The sequence below is a fragment of the Drosophila navojoa genome, chromosome X (genome assembly GCF_054131105.1).
Source record: "Drosophila navojoa isolate 15081-1374.11 chromosome X, UAZ_NAV_1.0, whole genome shotgun sequence".
NCBI lineage: Eukaryota > Metazoa > Arthropoda > Insecta > Diptera > Drosophilidae > Drosophila > Drosophila navojoa.
In genome coordinates this window covers 9,669,722-9,692,406 of record NC_142895.1, presented here as the reverse complement: position 1 = coordinate 9,692,406, position 22,685 = coordinate 9,669,722, and the positions used below count along the sequence as shown (strand labels likewise).

Genomic DNA, 22,685 nt, shown 5'->3' with positions numbered 1-22,685 from the left:
GTGCTCCGAGATCTTCCCAATTGAATAACTTTTCATCTAGATGATACTATGATATGGTATATATAATAATAAAAAATCAGTTTGAAATATTTCGGAAACCCCAGTTTCTACGGCTTATCACATTACTGTATTCATATATAGGGATAGATGGACAGATGAAAATATCTCTAGCAACTCATCTCATCGTACTGCCCAATATACCCATTACTGTAAAGCTACATATATATGTGATGATATAACTATAACTGTATAACTGTATATATCGCCTATTATATACATTTTCCCATTTTAAATGGGCTCAATGGAGCCACAACCGAGTCGCAGTCATGCCCCAAAGCAAATCAACAAAAGAAATACATATAGATAGTCTACTAAACGAGAACATCAAGCATGTTAGAATTACAAAAGAACTCCAGTATATTAGTATTTTTAGTATTTTTAATTTTTCAATTAAAAGTCGGTTCAAAGTTATGTGTATATAGAATTCAAGTGATACAATTTAGTAGAGTTAGGCCAAAATAGAGTTAAGTAGTTAAGAGTTGGTTAGCCCGCAATTCAGGTGGATGGTGTATATGGTGTTACGACAGATAAAAGTTGTGCGGATTCATGCTAAATGTGATTGAAAGAGCTGTACTGAATGAATATGCAGGTGAGTGTTGTGAAGGGTGACGAATTCAGGTCATGCGCAGATAGGAGTCATGCAAAGTGCGAAATCCGAGTTGGATCAGTGTTTACCTATAGATGGGTGAGCTCAGTGTCTAATGACGTCTTTGCGGAAGGGAGACGGCGGCACTTCTCGTGGCGACAGTTGTGCACATAGGGATTGAGCTGATGACGGTGCCACCAGTGTAGCTCGGGCGCCTTGCGCAGCTTCTGCTGGTAGCGATCGAACTGATCGAACGTGATGTAGTTGCGCATCGGGCAGTGGGCGTCGTGATGGTAGTCGCACAGCTCATCGTAGACCCAGATGCGGCGATTGCAGTAGCGCACGTTGTTGTTGTGCGAGGGAGCGAACTTCAGGTACTTCTCGAACTCCGGGAAGAACAGCAACCGGCCCATGCCACTGATGCAGCACTTCTGGCGCAGCTGGAGCAACGCCTCCAGCGGAATGCTGTCGAAGCGCACACAGTTCATCAGCTGGTCGGTGTAGGAGCTGCGCGACTTGTAGTCATGGGACAGCCAGATAATGATCGCGATGAGCACCTCCACCTCGGAGTTGACGCAAATGTACGGCGAGTCGAGCAGCGAGACGAGCGCATTCGGCCAGAGATCGATGTAGTCATCGGTGCCAATCAGGGTCAAGAAGTACTTGTGCACAGGCATGGTCTTTGGCAAGGGCATATAGAAGAGGTTCATCTTGTGCAGCCCGAAGTACATGTGGAAGCCGATCTCCTCGCGTGCCGTGTTCGGATCGCTAAACTCTTCCATGAACTGATCGATCAGCACCTGAATCCTCAGGTACATGGCCGCCTTGAACACGCTCATCAGCTTCGGCGGCAAGATGATCTGGTTCGGCTTGGCCATCCACTTGTAAATGGATATGAAGGCCTCCACGCTGACATCGCTGATCGGCAGCCCGTAGGCCATGCCGTGCTTGCCACGGCAGAAGAAGTCACTGTTGCTCTGCAGCAGATCCAGGTCGCAGACCACCTCGGTGGTGCCGATTATTATGGTGACCGTGTTTTTCGGATTCGGATTCAAGCGGTACACAATTGCCGCTGCCTTCTGCGCCTCGATGGCCCGGGCCCTGCGCTCGGCCGGAGTGGTCCGCTGGTTGTCCAAGTAGAGAAGACGACGCTGCTTGCCCATCTTCACGACAATAGTTTTCGATTCCGGATAATGAATGTAGACCGACTGCTCGCTGGCATCTGACTCCTCGGAAGCATCCTCAAAGTTGGCAAAATCATCGAAAATCATGATGCTAGAGCTTGCGATATTCTGTCCAATAGCGAAATATTTGCAATGAAATTGGCCCATCACATGGTCCACAATACTCACGTTTCGAAACGAAAATTATAGGAATTTGAAACTCCTCGGAGAAAAGATGAGACTCGCACAGTGACAGCTTGAAAGACTCTTGCCGACTGACTTTAGGGCGGAAGTTAACTTGGCTCTTAGTGCTGAGCTCGATGAATGACAAACAACACGGATCCGATAATATCCAGTGATGTAACTATTCCAGAGTATTGTCATTTGCTTGACTGATTTATGCCCGTGAGAAATCGGCACAACAATGCAATGGCATGGCCCAGTCTTTGATCCGATAGGCTACGCTCTTTTGCTATTGCCCTTGAATGGTCACCTATAAAATACCGCAACTGCCATACCTAAGCTTTGGCAGCCATATATCGATACTCTACCGGAGCTACAGCAGCTATCGATAGTTGCTTATTGAAAATGAATAGGCACTCACACATAACTATTTGGATACTAGAAACTTTAACTAAAAAACTCTAGAGGAACCCTAAGTAAAATTTAATAAGTGAACTCAAATCCAGCTCGGTTCGATTAGAGGCAGTTCAGATCCCTTTTTACAAACTTGTTCGTGTTAATTTCTAATTGAATTCAAGTAAACCTAGTAAATGGGTTATTGCCATTCGAAAGTACTTCAACTTGAAGGCGCACAGTCAATTGCTTTCTCCGCGCAGTTCCACGTCTGGCCTCAGCCTTGATGTCAGGATCATGTTGGAAAATAAAGATTATAATCAACATGAAAATCAAGCGGCAAAACTTTGTGCAATCTTCCCAGTAAACCCATGGCACCGTCCTCCCTGTCCCTCCGGTTGCCTATGCCTTCCATGTCACAGACACACACACACACACACACACAGACACACTCACACCCATATACATTTGCGCGTAATCCGTGGCTGTTTCTCATCTGCAGGCATGGCGGGAGCATACTTACTGCTGCCACGCCCACGCAGCCACAGTTGCCAGCTGCAGCTGTGCCTGTGCCTGGGCTTGGGCTGGGTCTTGGTCTTCTGTGTGTCGCTGTGCAGCTGGCGAAAGTCACAGCAGGCGCCAGACACGTTCCAGCAGCCAGCGCGTCGCACGCGAAACCGCAGCAGAATGTCGTGCGACTCCGACTCCTGCTGCTGCTGCTGCTCCTACTCCGGCTGCTGTTGCCCAAGCTCAACCCAATCCAAGTGCCATTTTCCATGCGAATTTTTCACACATTCTACACGCACACACACACATACATACATCTCTCTTATTTTTTTTCTTCTTCTATATATATTTTTCAACATATAAATTTTCGTTCAAGTTGAAAAGTTTCACATACTCCTGTCACGTAATGCACGCTGCTTGCAGAGCGTGGGCGTCGTGGTCGTCGGCGGCGGCGGCGGCGGGCGTGGCATTTGTACTCTCTGGCGTGCGAGTCGCTAATTTATGTCTGACATTAGAATGCAATCATATTCACTTAAAAAATATATCGCAATAAAAGCAGCTCTCTTTATTTCCCTTTCAATTGCCATTCCCCAAGCTGGCGTTGCCAGATCGTGTGCAGCTCGAACGGCTGTTGCGCGCGTGCGCAATCGACTTGCTGTGCCTCGTTTAAATTCGTTTTTAAAAGGGGAAATTTAAAAAGAAATTTCCATCTAGCGATATATCGTATATCGTATGCAGGTCTTGGCTAGTTTAGCTCTTAAAGTTTCTGCTTTGGTGAGATTGTCGTGATATATGTATGTACATATATGTATGTGAATGAATGTAAATACTGTTGATATACAACGTACGCATATATGTATTTATGTATTTGTATAAACGAATGTAGATACATACACATATACATACATATGTACATATGCCTAGATGTACATTATGCCCATTTACCGCACATATGTAGAGGTAACATCATGCTATCCCTCCTGTCTATAGCCAAAGCTCTATGCATTAATTATTCAATAGACTTTACTTAAATTTTTTCCCGCTTTCTGTCCATAAAGACAAAACTGATTCAATGTATGTATGTATGTCCTAGGTCTACACTAGATCTACACTTCGCTCCACTAAATAAACCAAGCTCTACAAATACCGGGCGTATTACGTAATCCGTCCGCCTTTGTATTGCGCGCAAACAACGTCTCAACAAATCAGAATACACGATTCGACAGCGCATTAAGCACAAGTCTGTTGATAACGTGGCTCCGTCTCTCTATGTGCACACGCACACACACACGCACACACTGGCCGCCCATCTATGTATGTATGTAAATGGGCGTGTCGCATTGTAAGCCCGACCGGGCAACTGACCCGTGACATGTGTCGAGGGGGGGGCGCCCGCCCCTGTCTCTGCCACATCATTGGGAGCATAAGCCGCAAAAAGGATTTTCGACAGCGGCTGCAAAATGTGAAAACCAAAGAATTATTGCCACTGCGTCCCTGACCCGCATGGCCAACAGACTGTGCGCCACTCTGCTCCCCCCTTGCTCTCTCGCTCGCTCACAGTCGCACTCTCTCGCTCGCTCACCCGCTCACTCACTCATTGTCGCATAATCCCAGGCAACGTGACCCAGCTGACAGTTTACAATTTTGCAGCAAAGGCTGCCCCCATCGCCTCCGCCCCCGCCCACCCCCTCCCACCATTTTTTCGTGAGCTCCTCTAGCGCACCCCCTCCGGCGCACCGCCCCCGCACATACCACTGGAGGACGCCCCAGCGCTGGGAGGTGTTTGGTTAAGCACATAATTAATACGAAATTTGATTGCCTTTGCCGCGATGGGACAACACGGGCCTGGCCCAGGATGTAACCTATAAAAGAGATTGCCATTCGAGCGAGCATGTGTGTGTGTGTGCGTGTGCGCGTGTGTGTGTACGTGTGTGCGTGTGTGTTGGGAAAAGTGAAAGTCAAATTAAAGCAAACTCTGCTGTTGCTGTTGGCATTACCGCTGCTGTGGTTTGCCGCTTAAACGCTTGCGGTTTAATTAATCGACTCATAGTTGATGCCGAGACGGTTGCACTGAGCGCCGCTACTATCTCAGGCACTTGTGCACACTGCTCTCAAGGCTAAAGGCAGTTGATTGATCGTTGGATTGATGATGCATAAACTGATTGTCGAATGCGAGCAATGGACATATCTGACGGTTCTAGTCGGAACTAAGTGAGAAATACTTCAGTAAAGGCATGAAAGGTTATGCTTAGTAGTTGACTAGGTACTATTCGAGCTGGACTGGATTGACTTCAATGTTCTCTAACTCTCCAGCCAAACCCAAAAGGCAGCATATCAATTTCCTAGTTCTTCTAGGAAATCCATCAGTGAGTCAATCAAGGAATCAGTTGATCAATCAGCAAACGAGCAAGTCATTTAATCAGTCTGTTTGCTGGTCAGTCAGAAAATGAAAATACGTCAACAGGTCAGTTATGTTGACCAGCTGGGTGCATTGACTGACGTACTTTACCCATCTGATTGATGAGCTGAGGAACTACCATCGATCAGTCAAGTAACGTACGTCAATCAATGTATCTAGCAGTCAGTTGTGCTGCAAGTCAATCAATCAATTTGCTAAGTGGCAATCTATATGCATATATATTGCCAATCAGTCATCGAGTCAGCCAGTCCTTCAATCAAAAAGTTCAAATACATCACGACAATGGAAATACCAATTAATGATGAATTAAAAATGATTGTAAATTAGTTAATTAGGCAGACTTTCAGTCAGTCAATCCGCTATTGATTAATGTAATTAGATTAAAAGTTCTTTCAGTCAATCAATCAACTGTTACAAGCTACTATGATGATATGTATACATATGTACATATATATAAGAGCTATGTCAGTCAATCAGTGCTACAATCAGGTCAACAACTACATGAATACATCAGTCCAGCAGATAATACTTGAATACACACAGATAACAGGAACAATGTCAATCGCTGGATTGGTCAGTCCATCAATCTAGCAGTAGCTCCAATGGCTGCACATGTTATAAAGACTTCCCGTACAGGCTTCTCTTCCCATTAAGCAAACATTCAACTGTTTGTTTATGCAGCGCATCTCGCAGTCGATTATAGCCCACGCTCGGCCGTCCGCTCACTCATTTCGCCTGACTTCCTGTCGCTGGGGTTAATTTTTTCCGTTCGTTTGGGGCTTTTCGGGCTGATGGCTGCCTTCAAATGGTTTCGCTGTCGGCTTTTTAATGTATGTATATCCATGGCCAGGAGGAGTTCCGCTGTGGCGCCAGCGGCTGTCTCCAGCTCTGCCTGTCAGCAAACAAACGAAAATGAAATGAAATGAAATGAAAAAAAAAAAAAAAATAGAATAGAGTTTGAGAGGAAACTTTAACTTTTGTTGTGGTTGGCAGCCAGTTCTTATGGCCGAAAATAAATCAAGCGCCAAACTACTTTTGGCTCAAATGATTAATTAACTGCATTTTGTGCTCGACCACGTCCTGGACAATGCCGGCGATCGCACGGAGTGCGGCCGACTCCTTCCGTGGCCGAATGGACGAATGGCTGGCACTTTGCCGTCTCCCGGTTAAGATATTATTAATGTGCTTGTTAGCTGCTCGCCCCGCCCTGTCAGTAAAGTCTCCTCTTTCCCTCGCTCTCTCTCTCTCACTCACTCTCTCTCACTCACTCTTTCTCTGGCAGAACGAATGAATTATGAGCGCGTTTTCTCGAACTTTTTGTCAGCCAGCTGTTCCATCTCGTCCGCAGCTCAATTAGATGTAAGCGCATAGGCGTCGCTGCCACGCCCACCACACGGCAATTGGGATGTGCTCATATAGTGGATATGCTCTTGACTAAACATTTGTAGACATAATGCTGCCACACTATTTCTTCTTCTGAGATTCTTCTGAGATTCGCACAATATGGAAAATAAATTATATTATTTATAAATACATATATACATACATTATATTATTACAATTTCTATTTTATCATACATACATACATACATACATACATATATACATATATTCATATTTTATTTATGTCATACAACAGATTTCAATTACTTTTCAACTTATTAAAATTTTGCCATTCACACAAAATATTCGTCATTTTCATCAGCTTGTTTTTTTATGTATGTATGTATTTGTGTACATTCGTATGTACATTACACGAACTCCCGCCCTTCTCCCTTCTAACCCATACATTTATTTGCCATTCACACAAAATTGAATAGTTTTTCACTTGACTTTATTTTTTACGACTATTATTTCTGTTTTCTATTTTCACATGGACTATTGGCCTATGCTAGTGGCTAGCCCTTCGCCACGCCCACCCACACCCAGAGCCCCACTCGCATTGCCAGCTCATATGCCGACCATAATCACATTTATGGCCATACTTTTGCCAGACAGTTAACATTTATTTGCCATTCGCACAAAATGAAAGCACATTTCATTCGCTTTGCACGCACTCAGCTTTTATGTTATGTTAATTATTATGATTATTATTTTTATTTTGTATTTTGTATTTTTTGTTGCTGTTGCTTTATTTGTATTTCGCATTTTAAAGAGAATTTGTTTACACAATTAGCTCCAACTTAATTTTTATATGTACGAAGCCCCACGGGCTGCTCCCATTAGAGGAGTTGCTCTCTCTCTCTCTCTCTCCCCGTCGCTCTTGTTATATTTTATTTTTTTAGCACACACACACACACACACACACACATGTATTTGTACATGGTACTTAACGTCCGCCCGTCCCTCGGTCCACGCTTGGGCAGCGCTTAGCAAACAGCGACCTGAACAAACTTTGCCAGCCAGCCAGCCCGAGGCGTTGCTTGTTGAGTCTTTGTAAAAATGTAGTTAAGCCAATCAAAATATGGGGATTTAGCTTAATAATTATGCTAGAAGACAGAGACAGAGACAGAGAGAGAGAGAGAGAGAGAGAGAGAAGAAAAAGAAAAAGATAGGTAGAGATTAATAAAAAGAAAGCGAGAGAATGAGGCAAGTAGTCCAAAAGATATTTGTATATAGTTATGGAGGGAAAGAGATAGACAGAATAAGATGTATGTATGTACTTAAAGCAAGAACAACATCTTGAGACAACTGATAAGAAAATATAGAACGAATGAGAAGCTTACAAATGGAGAATGGAAGACTAAAAATATACATATGTACATATATGCATGTAAATAGAGAGATAATAAATAAGAAGTTCTCTTCTCGAGGTTTCATAGATTTTGGTGATCAAGAAAATGAATGAGATGGACATTGTGAGACGGAATAAAATTAGATAGAATCAGTTTATTTTCGAGCTAATCAATAAATACATATATACTTTCAAAGCTAACTCCCAATTTATATTTTATAATATTTTCTTTTCATCAGCATTAAATTTACTTCGATAGATCAAATCGCTTGAAGTCGCGTCAGGTGGCAACGCCACGTGCTAATTGAGCGCGCTTTGAGGCGAGTAGCAAAGCGGCAAAGCGAAAAAGAAAACATTGAGCTTAGGCAGCCGCAAGTTTGGTTTACGGCGCTTCGAATTCAAGATACTTTAGTTCTGGCTTCCAATTTCATTTGCAGCTGCTTCAAAATCCAATTAACGCTGCCAAATGCTGCCTGCCCCTGTGTGTGTGTGTGTGTGAAGCTCCCAATGGATAATAAGCAGCTTAGACTCGAGTCCAGGCGAACGCGTCGATGCGCAGCAGCAAGAATAAAGAACTATGGGAAAAATTGCTAGCACCAAATCGAAAGCGTATGTCGCTGGCCTGGCTAACCAAGCGAGAGCGAGAGCGAGAGGGAGAGAGAGGTCACAGCGTCATATGGCTGAGCAGATTTCCCTCAGGTATAGCAGCGTGATGGAGCGCGGGAGAGCGGGTAAGTAAAATGGCGCTACTCGATATGATAATGATACAATTTCGATAAAGCTTAACAAGGATTAGGCAACGACTGACGCCCGGATGAACGATGATATCAGCTAATTGGCAATGTGGTACTCCTGTCGCTCTCTACCCGGCTCCCGGCGAAGGACAGCCAAGAATAATGCCCAATAAGCAGGCAGCCAGGCAACCAAGCAACCAGGCGTCTAGCTGGCTGCAGCTCGGGATGTGTCGCCAGTTGCAAGTGACAATTTATTAATAAACAGCAACAACAGGAGGAGCACCAGTAGCAGCAGCAGCAGGAGGAGGAGGAGCAGCAGCAGCAGCAGCAGCAGGAGGAGGAGCAGCAGCACCAGCAGCAGCAGCAGGAGGCGGACAAGTAGGAGCAGCACCACCAGCTAAAGGACTTTCGACTTGCCACGCCTCAACTAGCCTCGCCCCGCCTCGTTTTGACTGCCAATTACCGCCCAGCAATAAATTGGATGTCACGCGGCGGCTACAGCCGGAACCCCTTGCCAATCAGAGCAACCAATGTTGCGTTTAATGGACTCCATAAATTCTCCTCTGACAGAGCAGAGGCAGGCCGGCGTTTATTAGGCAACCATCGAGTACATTAGAACAGAGATGAATTACTTGCGCCCGGACTCACTGCGAGACCTCAAATTTCCAACTGCACCAAAAACAAAACGAAAATCCAACTCGAGCAGAGACCATTAGAAACCAGAGATATATTTTGTACATATATTTTATCTATGGCTAGCCAGTAGTACATATATGTTGTCTGAATTATGTTAAAATTAGTTGATTATGATAGGGTGTATATAATATTATATGTGATATAATTTAAGTATACGTTATAAGATAAATGTTATGTGATCTCTGAGATATGTTGGATGTTATATGCTTAGTGAAGAGCGACAAATGTTCATTGATGTATAATATGTGGTATATGATATATGTAGTAGATGGTAGATTCAGTATCATATATAATATACAGGCATGTGTACATACATATATCACATACATACCATAGTTTTTAAATCATATATCATATAGTGTATTCAAAATATGATTTATGATCTATGATCTATCTAGTTCATTAATCTCATATAGTATATTCAATATCAATCTATGATATGTGAGGTGATGGTATGAAGGTACGCATAGACTAGTATATATAATGCATAATATACAGGACAATAGGAAAGTGGCTATGGCGACTCGTTCGCTAATCTTAATACCTACAGTTCATATACTTGTGTATACATCCCAGGGCCAGGTCTTTGCAAATTTGAATAGGGAATTTTTTATTCTCGACGCTGAGTGTTTTCGTCATTTGTTTCTCGCAACTGTTGGCCAATGGCGCAATGGCATTCACAAAGAAACGCGAGTATGTGAACAAAAGAAGAAAAGGCTTGACTGATCACACACACTCAACACACATACTCAACACACACTCCACACACACACACACACACACGCAATCAAAGCCAAGTTGCAAAGAAATCAAATTAACCAAAGTGTGCAAACGGAATGAAAAATAGGACGGAATAGGGGAAGCAAGCAGCTAGAAAGGGGTGTGGTTCGGTGAGAGAAAGAGTGAGGGGGGCGGTTGGAAAGTGGGGTCTGTCGAGTGCATTGAATGCAGTTGCAAAGGCCGCCGCAACCGCAGCCGACAGATGGCGCTCTTTGCGTTCTCAACTGTAAAGTAGGGTAGATTACATAGCTCTTTCAACGATGCCCAGGCAAGATGCCGGAAAATTCCAGCAAAAAAACACATAGAAAAAAAGTAAAGTCAGTGGGAGAGCAGGCAAGCGTGGGGCTGAGGGGCTCCACTGGCGCCAGTGAACCCAAGGAAAAGTCAACAGAAAGGAAACAGTCGAATAGGAAGCCGCCGTCTCATAGACAAAACTAAAAGGACAACGGAACGGGTGAGAACTGAGTGAAACACACAGAGCAACTGTGCAGAAAAAAAAAAAAAAAAATGAGCGAAGAGGAAGAAGACTGAAAGGCTAAAAGGCCGGATACGTTTCAATGACAGACCGAGCGAGAGCGACTGGGCCAGTAACTCGAGTAATTGGTAGATTCCTTCCCGACCCGTCCCTGGCCTCCATCTCCAACTCGACCTCTGTCTCTGCCCCTGCTTGGACCTCCGACCCGCTCCTTGCCGCGCCGCTTTAGCAGAATGTGTCTTTGTCAGAGTGCGTCACTGGAGCATGCAGAGCAACGGCTCTGCTCGACAGACCGCCCCCCCCCCCCCCTGCCTTTGCCCACCCATGCCAAGATGATGTCAACGCCAATGGCAGGCAGAATGCCTTGCATATCAAAAGTGAAAACTTTCGACATATAATTTTGCGCATGGATTTTCACTTTGACGGCATAAACGATGACAATGCTGCCTTTGAGTTGTCCCACCCCCTGCCCGCACTCCTCTGTCCGGACTACCTCTACACACAGAGAGACAAAGTCACGCTGCTTGCACTCCAAATGAAAAGGGACAGCGACACACACGCACGCACACACACACTCTTACATATTGCTCCTGCCCCCAGCCTTTTACATGGCTGGTAAAACCTTTCCCGGCACGACATGGCATGATCGTGTCCACTTGTGAAATCCTACGCCTTTGCAGCTTCGTGTGCCAGCTCTTGATTCGATAGTTGCTTCGATTAAGTGTTTATTAATCTAAATATGTACATATTCGTACGATATTCTTCTCGATAAGAATCATCTCTCCACCTCTGCGTGTAGATTTGCAAATAAATACCTAAAAAATAAATGCATTAATTTTGTGTTAGCTTAAACATCACACGAACAACGTGCGTTTAAATTTCTTGGATGTACTCAATAGGTTAGATTTTATAGACCAACAACCTTTTTACATACATACATGCATACATGCAAATATAACTATACACATGCATACATGCATACATATTCATTTATATTCACTGATGCAGCTCTTAAATTTCTTCTCATACGTCTGCTCATTCTTCTTCTTTTCGTCTGTCTCATCTATTTTTTCTACCATCTTCCACTTCCACTTGCTTCGCCTAGCCTCCATTTCTCTTCCACGGCCACACACAACATTATTAATATGATTATTAGTTGGTTTCTTTTCTGATTGCGCCCATGCGCCATTCACTTTGCCATTCACACAGATGCGCGTTCATTTGGATCAGCTGCTGTTGGCCCCGTTTCGATGCGGGCGATTTCTGGCGCACTGAAAACTTTAAGTGCCCAGCGCCGCAGTTGCGCACCGCCCACTGCCTGCCACGCCCACTGCCGCCATGTCAAATGCGCAACTACTTTTGGCTGTAATCTGCGCTTAAAAACTTTTTGCTGGCGAAAAAAAAAAAAAAAACGGGTGTTGCATGTCGGTTTTAAGTGAGCATCGGGCAAGTTGCCAACTTTGCCGGCACTCTGAGGGATATACACATGCATACATGCACATACATACATATACACACACTATGCATGCAGACTATACTATATACAATGTCTATCTACAAATATAAATGAGGTTAGGGCTGTTAATATCTGTTAGGCTGTTCGATTGGTGCATCAAACGGAGGTTACATTTTTTATTAACGGATGTACGCACATACATACACATGCAGATTTATGCGCATTCACATATACATGCATGGATATGTACATGCATACAGATTGATGATGGTGATGATGATGCTGATTTTACAGGCAACATGCATGGATATGTACATGCATACAGATTGATGATGATGATGTTGATGATGATGATGCTTTTACAGGCACTTTAAGCTTTCTTCGATGGCTTGGATGCGTTGTCCATGGTGGAGCCGGCCTTTTGGGTCTTCAGCGAACGACGAGTGGAGCGGTTGATGGCGGCCTCGGTTTTGGCCTTCTCCTCGGCTTTGGCCTTTGCCATGGCCTCGGCCTTGGCCTTTGCCTTCTCCGCGGCCTTGGCCCTGGCCTTAGCCTCGGCCTTTGCCAAGGCCTTTGTCTTGGCCAGGGCCTTGGCCACGGCCTTTGCCTTCTCCTTGGCCTCGGCCTTGGCTTGCTTCTCGGCCTTTGCCTTCGCCTCTGCCTCGGCCCTTATCTTGGCCTCAGCCTCGGCCTTCAGCTTTGCCTCAGCCTCGGTCTTCAGCAGTGTCTCTGCGTCGATCTTTGCCTGAGCCTCTGCGTCGGCCTTGATCTTCGCCTGTGCCGCGGCCTTTGCCTTCTTATTGGCCTTTGCCTTAGCCGCTGCCTCGGCCTTTGCTTTGGCCTCTGCCTCGGCCTTTGCTTTGGCCTCTGCCTCGGCCTTTGCCTTAGCCAGTGCCTCGGCCTTGGCCTTCTCCTCTGCCTCGGCCTTCTCCTTCTTCACGGCCTCCTCGCACAGCACCTTGTCCAAGCTGCGGGCCAGCTCAACCATCAACGAACGAAAATTGGGATCGGCTGGGCCATTCATCAACGAGATTATCATCAGGCGCCGATCGTTCGCATTTGGAACGGTCAGCACAAAGCGACGAAATTCAGCCCCGTCCTGCAAATACACCGCCAGAAGCGCAAGAAAAAAATAAGCGAAACGCCAAAAAAAAAAAAAAAAAAAACGAGAAAAAAAAATGTCCGCAGTCACGTTGCACTCACATCTTCGGGACGTGGCGATGGCTCCGTCTCCGTCTCAACGGACACCTCGAAGATAACACGATGTGGTGGCTTGCGCGGCATCACAGTTCCATAAGTAAATCTCGGGTCAGTGCTAGTAGCGCGATCAACTTTTTGACTGCTTGAGTGAGAGACGAAAAACTTATAGGGTATACAGTGTTGCACAACAGACAAAAGTAGATACATAAATCTGCCGCATACTGAGCAACACTAGGCTGCACGTGTCTGGCAGCGCTGTGGGCTGTGAGTGGCAACGGCAAAGCTAGGCAAACCTATATTTCTCTCGCTCACTCCCGATCTCTCACTCTCACCCTCACTCTCACTCTCGCCTCCCCCCTCTCTCCCCTTGCCTAACTGTGTTTCTTTCTGTGTTTGTTGGCTTGTTTGCATGTGTGTAAATTTAGAAATTATGTTTTCTTGTCTTTTAATTAATAATCTCAAGGGTGTTTGCGGCTTGCGCTGGCAGAGTGGCTGAAGCTAAGGGCAGACAAGGCGCATAGCAGAAAGATACAAGCCATATGCATGTTACCAAATGTGTGCGAATGTGTGTGTGTGTGTGTGTGTGTGTGTGAACTTGTGGTAGACAATAGTCGCATGTGCTTATATAAGCAACTCGTGTGCGGCCCACATGGAAAGCGAATGCCAGATGAGACTTCTATTCCAGCTGCTGCTCCTGCTGCTGCTCCTGCTGTTAGCTGAAGTGAAGGCACTTTTATGGGCGTGTGTCTGTGTGTGAGTTGACAATGTGATTTACATTTAATTAAAATCGTATTTACTCGTTAGATAAACAAACAACAAGTGAGACCGAGAGAGACGGGGAGACTGCGGAGAGTGCCAGAGAAAGCCAGAGCAGAGCAGAGCGACGCACATTTGCTTTCTGGCCCATTTGACTTGGCCCCGAGCAGCTGCTGCTCAAGGATTAAGTTCTAAAATTGTTGTAAAAATTAGAAGACGAAGAGGAGGATGATGATGATGAAGAAGAAGAAGAAGAAGAAGACGCTGCTCAACCTCAGCCACCGCCACAGCTGGCTGTCTGCCTATTGGCCGTCTCGCTCGCACGCCCTTCATCAGTTACACAAATAAATAATGCTTTCGATTGCGGCTGTAAATAATTTGAATATCAACTGGAATTTCGTTTCAATCAAATCGAATCGAATCGAATCAAATCAAAATTACAATTCAAAGCATCGAATTTAATTTGCAATTTGAAGCTTTGTTTTTGTTTTGCTGCCTGTGAATAATTAAAAATGTATTTTTAATCACACAAAACTCCACATCCAGCTGCAGCTCCACATCATTCTCTTTGCCACATCCGGATGACCCTGGCAACTCTCAATCCGCCTCCATCTCAGCTCAGCTCCTCGGCTCAATTCCGATTCTCGTTTGCTTTTGGCTTAAGCAAATGAGCTTCGAGTTCGATTCCTGCTTATCAAATATGTATTTGTGCTCCACTCGAGGCACTTGTGCATTGTGCTTTAATCAGTTCTCCCTCCGTTCCATTGCCAAATTGAAATGAAAATGAAATTTACCCACCAAACAGTTGCCAACAACTATTTCACAATGAAAACTTTCAAATATTCAGAATTCTGTTTGCTCTTCTCTCTTCCCCACATGGACATGGGCAATCTCTATTCCAGGCCCACTTTAGTTGAGTGTGTGTGTCACTGCTCTGATGCTGGGACTCGCATACCTTCAAGATCACTTTGAGAGCAGAGACTTCTATATGTATGTATGTATGTAAATATGTATGTATGTATGCATGTGTATGTATATATGCATGTGTATGTATGTATGTTGTATGTATGTATGCATGCATGTGTATGTATGTATGTATGTATATATGTATGTATGCATGGATGTATGCATGTGCCTATGTATGTATGCATGTGTATGTATGTATGCATGTATCTATGTATCTATGAATTTATGTATGCATGCATGTGTATGTATGTATCTAGGTATGTATGTGTGTATATACATATGTATGTTATAATCAAGAGTAACTAAACATTAGTGAACCATAGTTAGGTTGTTGAGTTCAAAGTTCAGCTCAAAATTTTTGCCTATAATTACTTAATTATGTTATGGATATCTATATCAGAGTTTTCTTACTGCTCATTATTATGTTCAGCTTATGGATATATGAATGAATACATTAATTCCAATATAAAAATACGATGTAATATGTAAAATGTACTCTATGCGCATTTTAAGAAGATAATCTCCATTGGAGCAGCGTTCCATGTATTATAATCATATTCTACAGCTATTCAGTTTAGCTATTCATGAATTATAATCATATTCTACAACTATTCAGTTTAGCTATAGTCATCTATGGCTGAGTTTCAATATAAACTATATAGCAGCGCTCCTGCATATTCAGTGGATCATGTTCAATGCGATCAATCTTGGTATCTATTCACCTTGACAATCAAATCTATTTGACAATCAGCGAATATCCCTGGATAACTTTGGGATAGCTTAGAATATGGACAACAAAGTCTGCTTTGAACAGACGCTACCCACTCTCTTATAAACTCTATCATAGCACAACTTCAGCTTCATTTGAACCTAATGAAAACCCTTATTTTTCATCTCTACTTTCCACTCGAGAACTCAGCAATGGCTCCTGAATATATAGCATTTGGCTGCGCCCCTCATCAGTGTTAATTCGAGTCTGATTTGCGCATGTAAATGCAGCTAAGCAAACTCCCTCTCAATTTGTCGGCCAAGTCACAAAATGTTTTCTTTTTTTTTTTTCAATATTTCATGTCTGTTCACCTGTCAGCCTGTTCGTCTGTCTGTTCGTCTGTCTGTTTGTCTGTCTGTCTATCTGTTTGTTTGTCTGCTTTGCAAGTGTCACTTCACATTTGTTGCCTGCCAAACTCAAAGGCAAATCTTTTTATACGCTGCCATAGGGTATGATGAGTTTCTTAGACAGTATGTAACGCATGACCGATGATATTTTATATGAAGAGAGGCTCTTTTATAGCCACCGCCTCTAACTCTCTGCAGCTCATCTTGAGCCTGACAATTCAGATCTCTGTATGTGTTATACAGTTGTTTTATCGCGCAATTAACGAAACCTAAGTCGTATATTAGAAGAAATTCAGCTGGGCCATAGATTCGCAATTTGAACCGAGTCTCTGCTCTGAACTAAGCCTCGAATAGTTGTCTCCTGTACATCCGCATTTCCACAATTTCAAGTCAATTCAGTGAAAATATAATATACATAAGCCCCTTTACCGGTTGAATTTGATTGATTGTCATTTCTTTATTTGGCTGTCTAGCGCATTGAAACCAGTTCTTCTATATGAACAGTAAAATCCGGTTATATGCGACGACAATTCTGGTCCCCAGACAACGTAACCTTAAACGTTTATAGCGTCCTTCGCGTACAACAACAGTCGCTCGAGGGTCATTATAGCCGGATTCTACTGTATTATTATGAAAATTGGCTCGATCTTGTTTTTTTTCTGAGAATTGCAATAGCTTTTGGTCTGAACCACACCCATTGGGTGATTACAAATTCATTTCAGCTCGGATTTGATTTCATTATATTTCAGACTTCAATTGTTTTATTTGCGAACCGAACCGGTTAACCGTTATGTTTGTTTACCCACTTTGCCCAGTGTATTCACGCCTCGGCTAGTCGTGGCTGCGCTCTGATATCTTGTTTTTGCATTTGTTTTTGCATTTGTTTTTGTTTTTGTTTTTAATCGATACATTTTGTGCTTTTAACTGAAAGAGTTGCTCGTCTCCGTCTTCGTTTTCGTCTTTGTCTGTGGTGCTTTGTGCTGGGCTCCCTTTTGGGCTTGTAAAACAATGACAGGGACAAATTTGTGCGCTTGGCAAACAGACAGAGGACGGCGGTACAATGGACAGACGAGACAAAGAGACGAACGTGGGCTGGGCTTGGGACTCGGGCTGGGGCTGGGACATCCTTTAAGTGTCAATACAAATATAAATCAATGCTAGCAGCCCAAAAGGTAGCCTCTAAGCAAACAGTTGCCATTTGTTGTTGCTGTTGAAAAGTGTGTGAGCTGCTTTGCTGTGCTCTGCTTCACCTCCTCTTTCTGTTTGATACTCGTTCTGCAATGTGAAAAGAGTGTATTCGGCTTTGGGCAGTGTCTGTGGCACTCTCTCTACCAATTCTCTTCTACCAATTGGAGTTTGGCCAATCGCAAGATATCTTTATTACATGAGTGAACGGGTATTGTTGAGTCGGTTGTACTCGCTTTTGTAGGCTCTCGCTTGATTTCGCTCCAACAGGCAATCAATTTTAACAAGCACAAATATTCTACCTCTTGCCACTTACCACTTGCCGCCTCATTCATCTTTTTTTTCAGCTGCTGTCTGGCAACGCTGTGCGTTTTAACATGCATGTCTAAGACTTTACAAGCTACTTTCTTAGTGCTGCATGTCAAGTGCTTACTAATTGCCATTATTGATAACGCCAAAGAGATGGGAAGTGGAAGAGAGTGAGAGAAAAGGGGAATAGAGAGTGAGAGAAAGAGAGTCAGAGAGAGAGAGAGAGAAAGAGAGAGAGAGAGAGAGAAAGTACCAGAGATTTTTGTTGCTTAACAAGCTTTTTCCTTGCTGCATTTCTCGCATTTAATTTGCAATTCAGTCAACACACACACACACACACTGGCACACACACACTGGCACAGCACCTTCAATTCGTGGCCGTTGCCACTGACAGCCAACGTGTGCTACCCGTTTTAATTAGAGAGAAAATTGCGGGGCTCGCGCAAAAAAGTTTACAGACATTTTTTTATCCTCCGCACATAGACTTTGCTTTTGTTGCTGCTCGACGGCAGCAGTTGTTCAATTTAATGCAGCCAAGTAGGAAGCGGGAGCAGAAAATAAATAGCCAAGAGTTAACATTAACAACAAAACAGAGCAAAACATAAGAGAAGAAAAAAACCTGCCAAGTCTGCGGTCTGAGCTCTGCTCTGTAGGTGCGCATCAAGTTATTAGCAGCAGCCTTAAAGCTGGAGGATTACACGTCACAGATATGAGATATGGGAATAGTCTGAGCTGAGCTCATCTAGCTGAATACGACAAGGATATTCTAGGGGGTAACCGGGGAAGATTGAGCCTAGAGTTTCTTTGCCATGCCAATCAGAAGTTTGATCGTGAACTGTGCCACGGCAGTAGCTATAAATGGGTAATGGAAATGTTGTGGCTGCAGTTGGAAGTCATTTGAGTCTCCTGCAGAGGGATCAGTTCTCCTGGCATCTCCATCATGTAAGTTCTCAGTTTAACAGCACAAAATACTTTGCTCTATAACTGAGTGATCTTCAGCGATCTATGTAGCACCCATATATATCGTGCTGATATGATTTATGTTGAGCTGCTCGTTATCCCGAAGACTGAATAGGGTATTTGATCTTTGTAAATAATTTATGATCTTCGCAAGATCTTATATTGGATTGCCTGAACGGGGATCACTCTCTGCACAAACATTTTTCCGATGGGCGAAAAGCAACCTTTTCCTGCATCCAATCCACACTCATGCTAAATGCCCTACGAGCTATCCACTATCCTGGCGCTCTTCAGCTGTCTTTAGAGTAACGTTCCATTCCATTAAAAATAGTATGGCTATAGCTAGAAAATAAATGCAACAAAAAATATCCCATTTCTTGCCACTTTTGATTTTCCTGTCACTTCACAAAATAGCGCTCCCATTTGACGTATGAGTAAATGCCTTTGTAAAATTTTCGATTGAGCTAGTAGCCCGAGAGAAATTAATATTGAAATGTCAAAGCACGTTCACTTTTTGGGAGAGAATCAATTGAGCTGTACAGTTTAGTTTGATACGATTGTGTTAGCTTGCGTGCGAGAATAATTATTGTGAAAAAAAAAGTAAATTTTCGTCGGTAAAAATGGATTATTTTGGGAACAATCGCTATCAGCTGCTGTTCATCGATGACGAGGCCAGCGATCTGTGCGTCGGCCAAAAGAAGCTGCAGCTGTTGGACAACAGCTCGAAGCTCAAGTGCAGGAAGATCAAGTCGCTGGTGCTGGGCAAGAAGGCAGCCAACCAGGGCAAGGCCAAGCGCAATGGCAAGGGCGAGCGGGGCCTCAAGGAGGACCTCAAGGCCAATGGCACCTCGATGGCTGACGGCGGACCGAAGCTAGAGTCGAAGAAGTCCGACATGCAGCCCCAACAGCAGCAGCCACAGCAGCAGCCACAGCAGCAGCCCCAACAGCAGCCACAGCAGCAGCCACAGCAGCAGCAAGAACGAGAGCAGCCACCGCAGCAGCAGCCACAGCAGCAGCCACAGCAGCAGCAGCCACAGCAGCAGCCACAGCCACAGCAAGAACGAGAGCAGCCACAGCAGCTGAAGCAGCAGAAGCAACCGTTGCAGCAATCATCCAAGGTGCAGCCATTGGATCTGGAGCCGCCGCCGCAGCCGCAGCCACAGCCGCAGCGTCATTATAGGGAGCGCACCGTGTTCAGTCGCATCATCAATAACAGCAACAAGAACGGCGGCTACGGCCGGCTCTATAAGAGCAAGTTCGATCGTCGTTCGGGCTCCGATAAGACGGGCATCAAGGCGGTGGTCAAGCGCAACGGGGGCGGCGCCCACAACTGGGGCTCGGTCATCAAGGACATCGAGGAGCAGAGCATTGCCATGAAGAATCCAAACATATTGTTAGACAAGGATGATTCGTTCAACGAGCAGCAGCAGCAGCAGCAGTCGTCCTCGCAGCTGCAGTCGCCACAGCAGGCGGGCGACAATTCCAATGAGGAGGACACCACCAAGTACATAACTGTCGAGGAGTGGCGCGCCATGTGCGTTGAGCGCACCAAGCCCACCTACAACATACGCAAGCCCGGCGAGGGGGAGGTCGCCAAGCCGGACTGGCAGAAAATGATTGTCTTGCCAAAGAAGAAGCCAGCCAAGTCGGACTCCGATATGACCGTGGAGTACGAGGCAACCACGTATCCGCAGCGCGCCGGCCGCCTGCGACGCATCATGAACATTGAGTTCAAGTTCAAGGACGATCGTCGTCGCAGCGGCTATCTCAGCGGCTGGGGGGGCGGACGTTCGCTGAACAAGAACGCGGCCAAGAGCGACTCCGATCCGATCAATATGAATGACGAAGCCGAGTTCCCAACTCTCGGCTAATGCAACCAGCAAGCAATCTCCCAATAGCTTAACAACGACTAACAATCTATTCCTTACTCACTTCAGCAATCAATCCCTTGAGCTGTCAAACAATTAATCAAATCGACCTTCAACTAAATACTATGACTGCATCCATTCAGCGAACAAACACCCAAAGACCCACTCCATTTCGATATAGATGGCATTTTCGGAATTACCATTCGATTTCAAGGCGCTGTTAATCCGACGTTACGTCATATACTTTCCAGATGCCTCGTATTTCTGCAACTTTTAGCAAATTGACGCGTTTTTTAAACAAAACATTTTGTTCTCTCTCTTGGCCACCTTGTGTTCCAGCAAAAACTTTTCATGAAGAACAACACAAGAATGTTTAAATTTTGATTGAAATTATGTAATTCCTATGAGATGCGATTTTTTGTAATATTTTCCATATAAAGACTTGACCCGATAATGAATAAATATATCCAATTTAGCTGAATGAAGTTGAATCAATCGATTTGTGTCAATTCATTTGCCCATTAGTAAAGTCAATCATTAGTTAGCTGGTGAGCAGTCAGGCCAAGTCGGGCCCAATCATCCTTTCGTTGAGTGGTTGAAAACAATCCATCGATGAATCACTCAATCATTGATCAGTGAGAAGTAAGTTGATCAACCATTCAATCAGCATTCGATTCAGTCAATCTACAGTCGGTTATCTGTTAGTCAATCAAGCTGCAGGCAGTAAGTCAATCATTCCGCCGGACAAGTTTGTCAAAAGAATCAATCACTCAATCAGTCAATCAAATCATTAGTCACTCTTATTTACTTAACTTATATGGTCATTCATTCAGGCAGCATTCGAGCTAATAGGTCTGTCAATCAATCAATGAACAATCAGTCAGCAGTCAAGCTAGTACGTTTGTTAATCAGAATCAAGCGATTGCATTCAATCAGTGAATTCTTTCAATCATCAATCTGATGACTAACAGTTAGATGTCTGGCAATGCAACATTTAGTCATTAGTCTGCGGGTCAATCAGTTCGCCCACACTAGCTGCCGTTTCTGTCTATCAATCAATCAGTCAATTAGTCAATCAATCTATCGGACAATCAAATAATAAACTAACTAATCACTGAGTTTAAAGAGTAAACAGCTAAGTCATTTAAGCAGCCGAGCTGTCACTGAAAAGATTCAGTCAAGTAATCAATCAATCAATCAGCAGAGTGTATCAATCAATCTCTTGAATCTTTCAGTATATTAAGTCTAAAAGTAAATGTGTCATCAGTCAAGTCTGTGAAGTCTGTCAGTTGGCAAATGGCGGATCAATCAGTCAGTCAATCAATCAGCAGAGTGTATCAATCAATCTCTTGAATCTTAGTCTATCAGTCAATGTGCGTGCCATCAGTCAAGTCTGTCAATTGGCAAATGGCGGGTCAATTAAACAGTCAATCAATCAATCAGTCAGTCATTTCCTAGTCCTAGCCATTTAGCTAACAAATAAAGTCACAAAATCATATCCGATCAGCCTCATCTGTCAATCACACTGTCAGCTAGCCAAAAAGTCAGCTGGAAAACCTTCTCTTACAGGGTACAATGCTCGTGCGAGCTATCCTGCGACCCATTTAATCGAATGCAAATCAATTAACCCAAATTCACTCACTTGATGCACTTGGCTTTCGCTACTTTACGACTGAGTTTCTGTTTCTGCGCTCTTATAAATTGCTCATAACTTAAACTGCTTCTTCTGTCTTCTGGCTGTGCCATGCCTGCCGCACCCCCGCCACCGCCCACCCCACTGTCAGCTGTTAACTTTAACTGCAACTTGTAAAAATTAGTTGCCGCTGCAGTTGGTGCTGCGTTTCATATTTTTCATAATTAAAGTGCAAATAAAAACTAGCAGGAAAACAAACAATCGCAATTAAATGTTTTCTTTTTTGCTCCTCGCTGCTGTTTCTGCTGCTGTTGTTGTTGTTGTTGTTGCTGTTGTTGCTATAGCTGCAATACCCTGCAAACGATTGAGTTGCTAAATAAAGCTTCTTAGCATTAACGGAAAGATACTTTCATGAGCTACTATTGCTTGAAAGCTTTAGGAGGTCTCATACGAAATTTGTGCCATGTTCTTTAAAGATCAAAAGTATTTCAAACGGTTAAGATCTG

At 44.1% G+C, this 22,685-nt stretch overlaps 3 protein-coding genes and 1 long non-coding RNA gene across 4 annotated transcripts; 2 read left to right on the top strand and 2 right to left on the bottom strand.

Annotated features, from left to right (window-relative positions):
• Positions 1-462: 462 nt before the first annotated feature.
• Positions 463-2,117, bottom strand: LOC115564639 (uncharacterized). Its single transcript, XM_030389202.2, has 2 exons — positions 1,999-2,117; positions 463-1,938 (listed from the first exon to the last, which is right to left on the bottom strand). The coding sequence occupies exon 2, from the start codon at positions 1,915-1,917 to the stop codon at positions 736-738; it is 1,182 nt and encodes a 393-aa protein (XP_030245062.1). The 5' UTR covers positions 1,918-1,938; positions 1,999-2,117; the 3' UTR covers positions 463-735.
• A 6,414-nt stretch (positions 2,118-8,531) lies between these two features.
• LOC149090587 (uncharacterized) lies at positions 8,532-9,488 on the top strand. Its single transcript, XR_016197411.1, has 2 exons — positions 8,532-8,776; positions 8,827-9,488. It is a non-coding gene; the product is annotated as an uncharacterized LOC149090587 (long non-coding RNA).
• Positions 9,489-12,334: 2,846 nt separating this feature from the next.
• LOC149090586 (uncharacterized) lies at positions 12,335-13,534 on the bottom strand. The gene is made up of 2 exons (XM_089264744.1): positions 13,390-13,534; positions 12,335-13,285 (listed from the first exon to the last, which is right to left on the bottom strand). Exons 1-2 carry the CDS (start codon positions 13,468-13,470, stop codon positions 12,557-12,559), a joined length of 810 nt encoding a protein of 269 aa, XP_089120870.1. The 5' UTR covers positions 13,471-13,534; the 3' UTR covers positions 12,335-12,556.
• Positions 13,535-19,170: 5,636 nt separating this feature from the next.
• On the top strand, positions 19,171-21,031 carry LOC115564641 (uncharacterized). Its single transcript, XM_089264496.1, has one exon. It carries the CDS (start codon positions 19,299-19,301, stop codon positions 20,547-20,549), a length of 1,251 nt encoding a protein of 416 aa, XP_089120622.1. The 5' UTR covers positions 19,171-19,298; the 3' UTR covers positions 20,550-21,031.
• Positions 21,032-22,685: the final 1,654 nt, after the last annotated feature.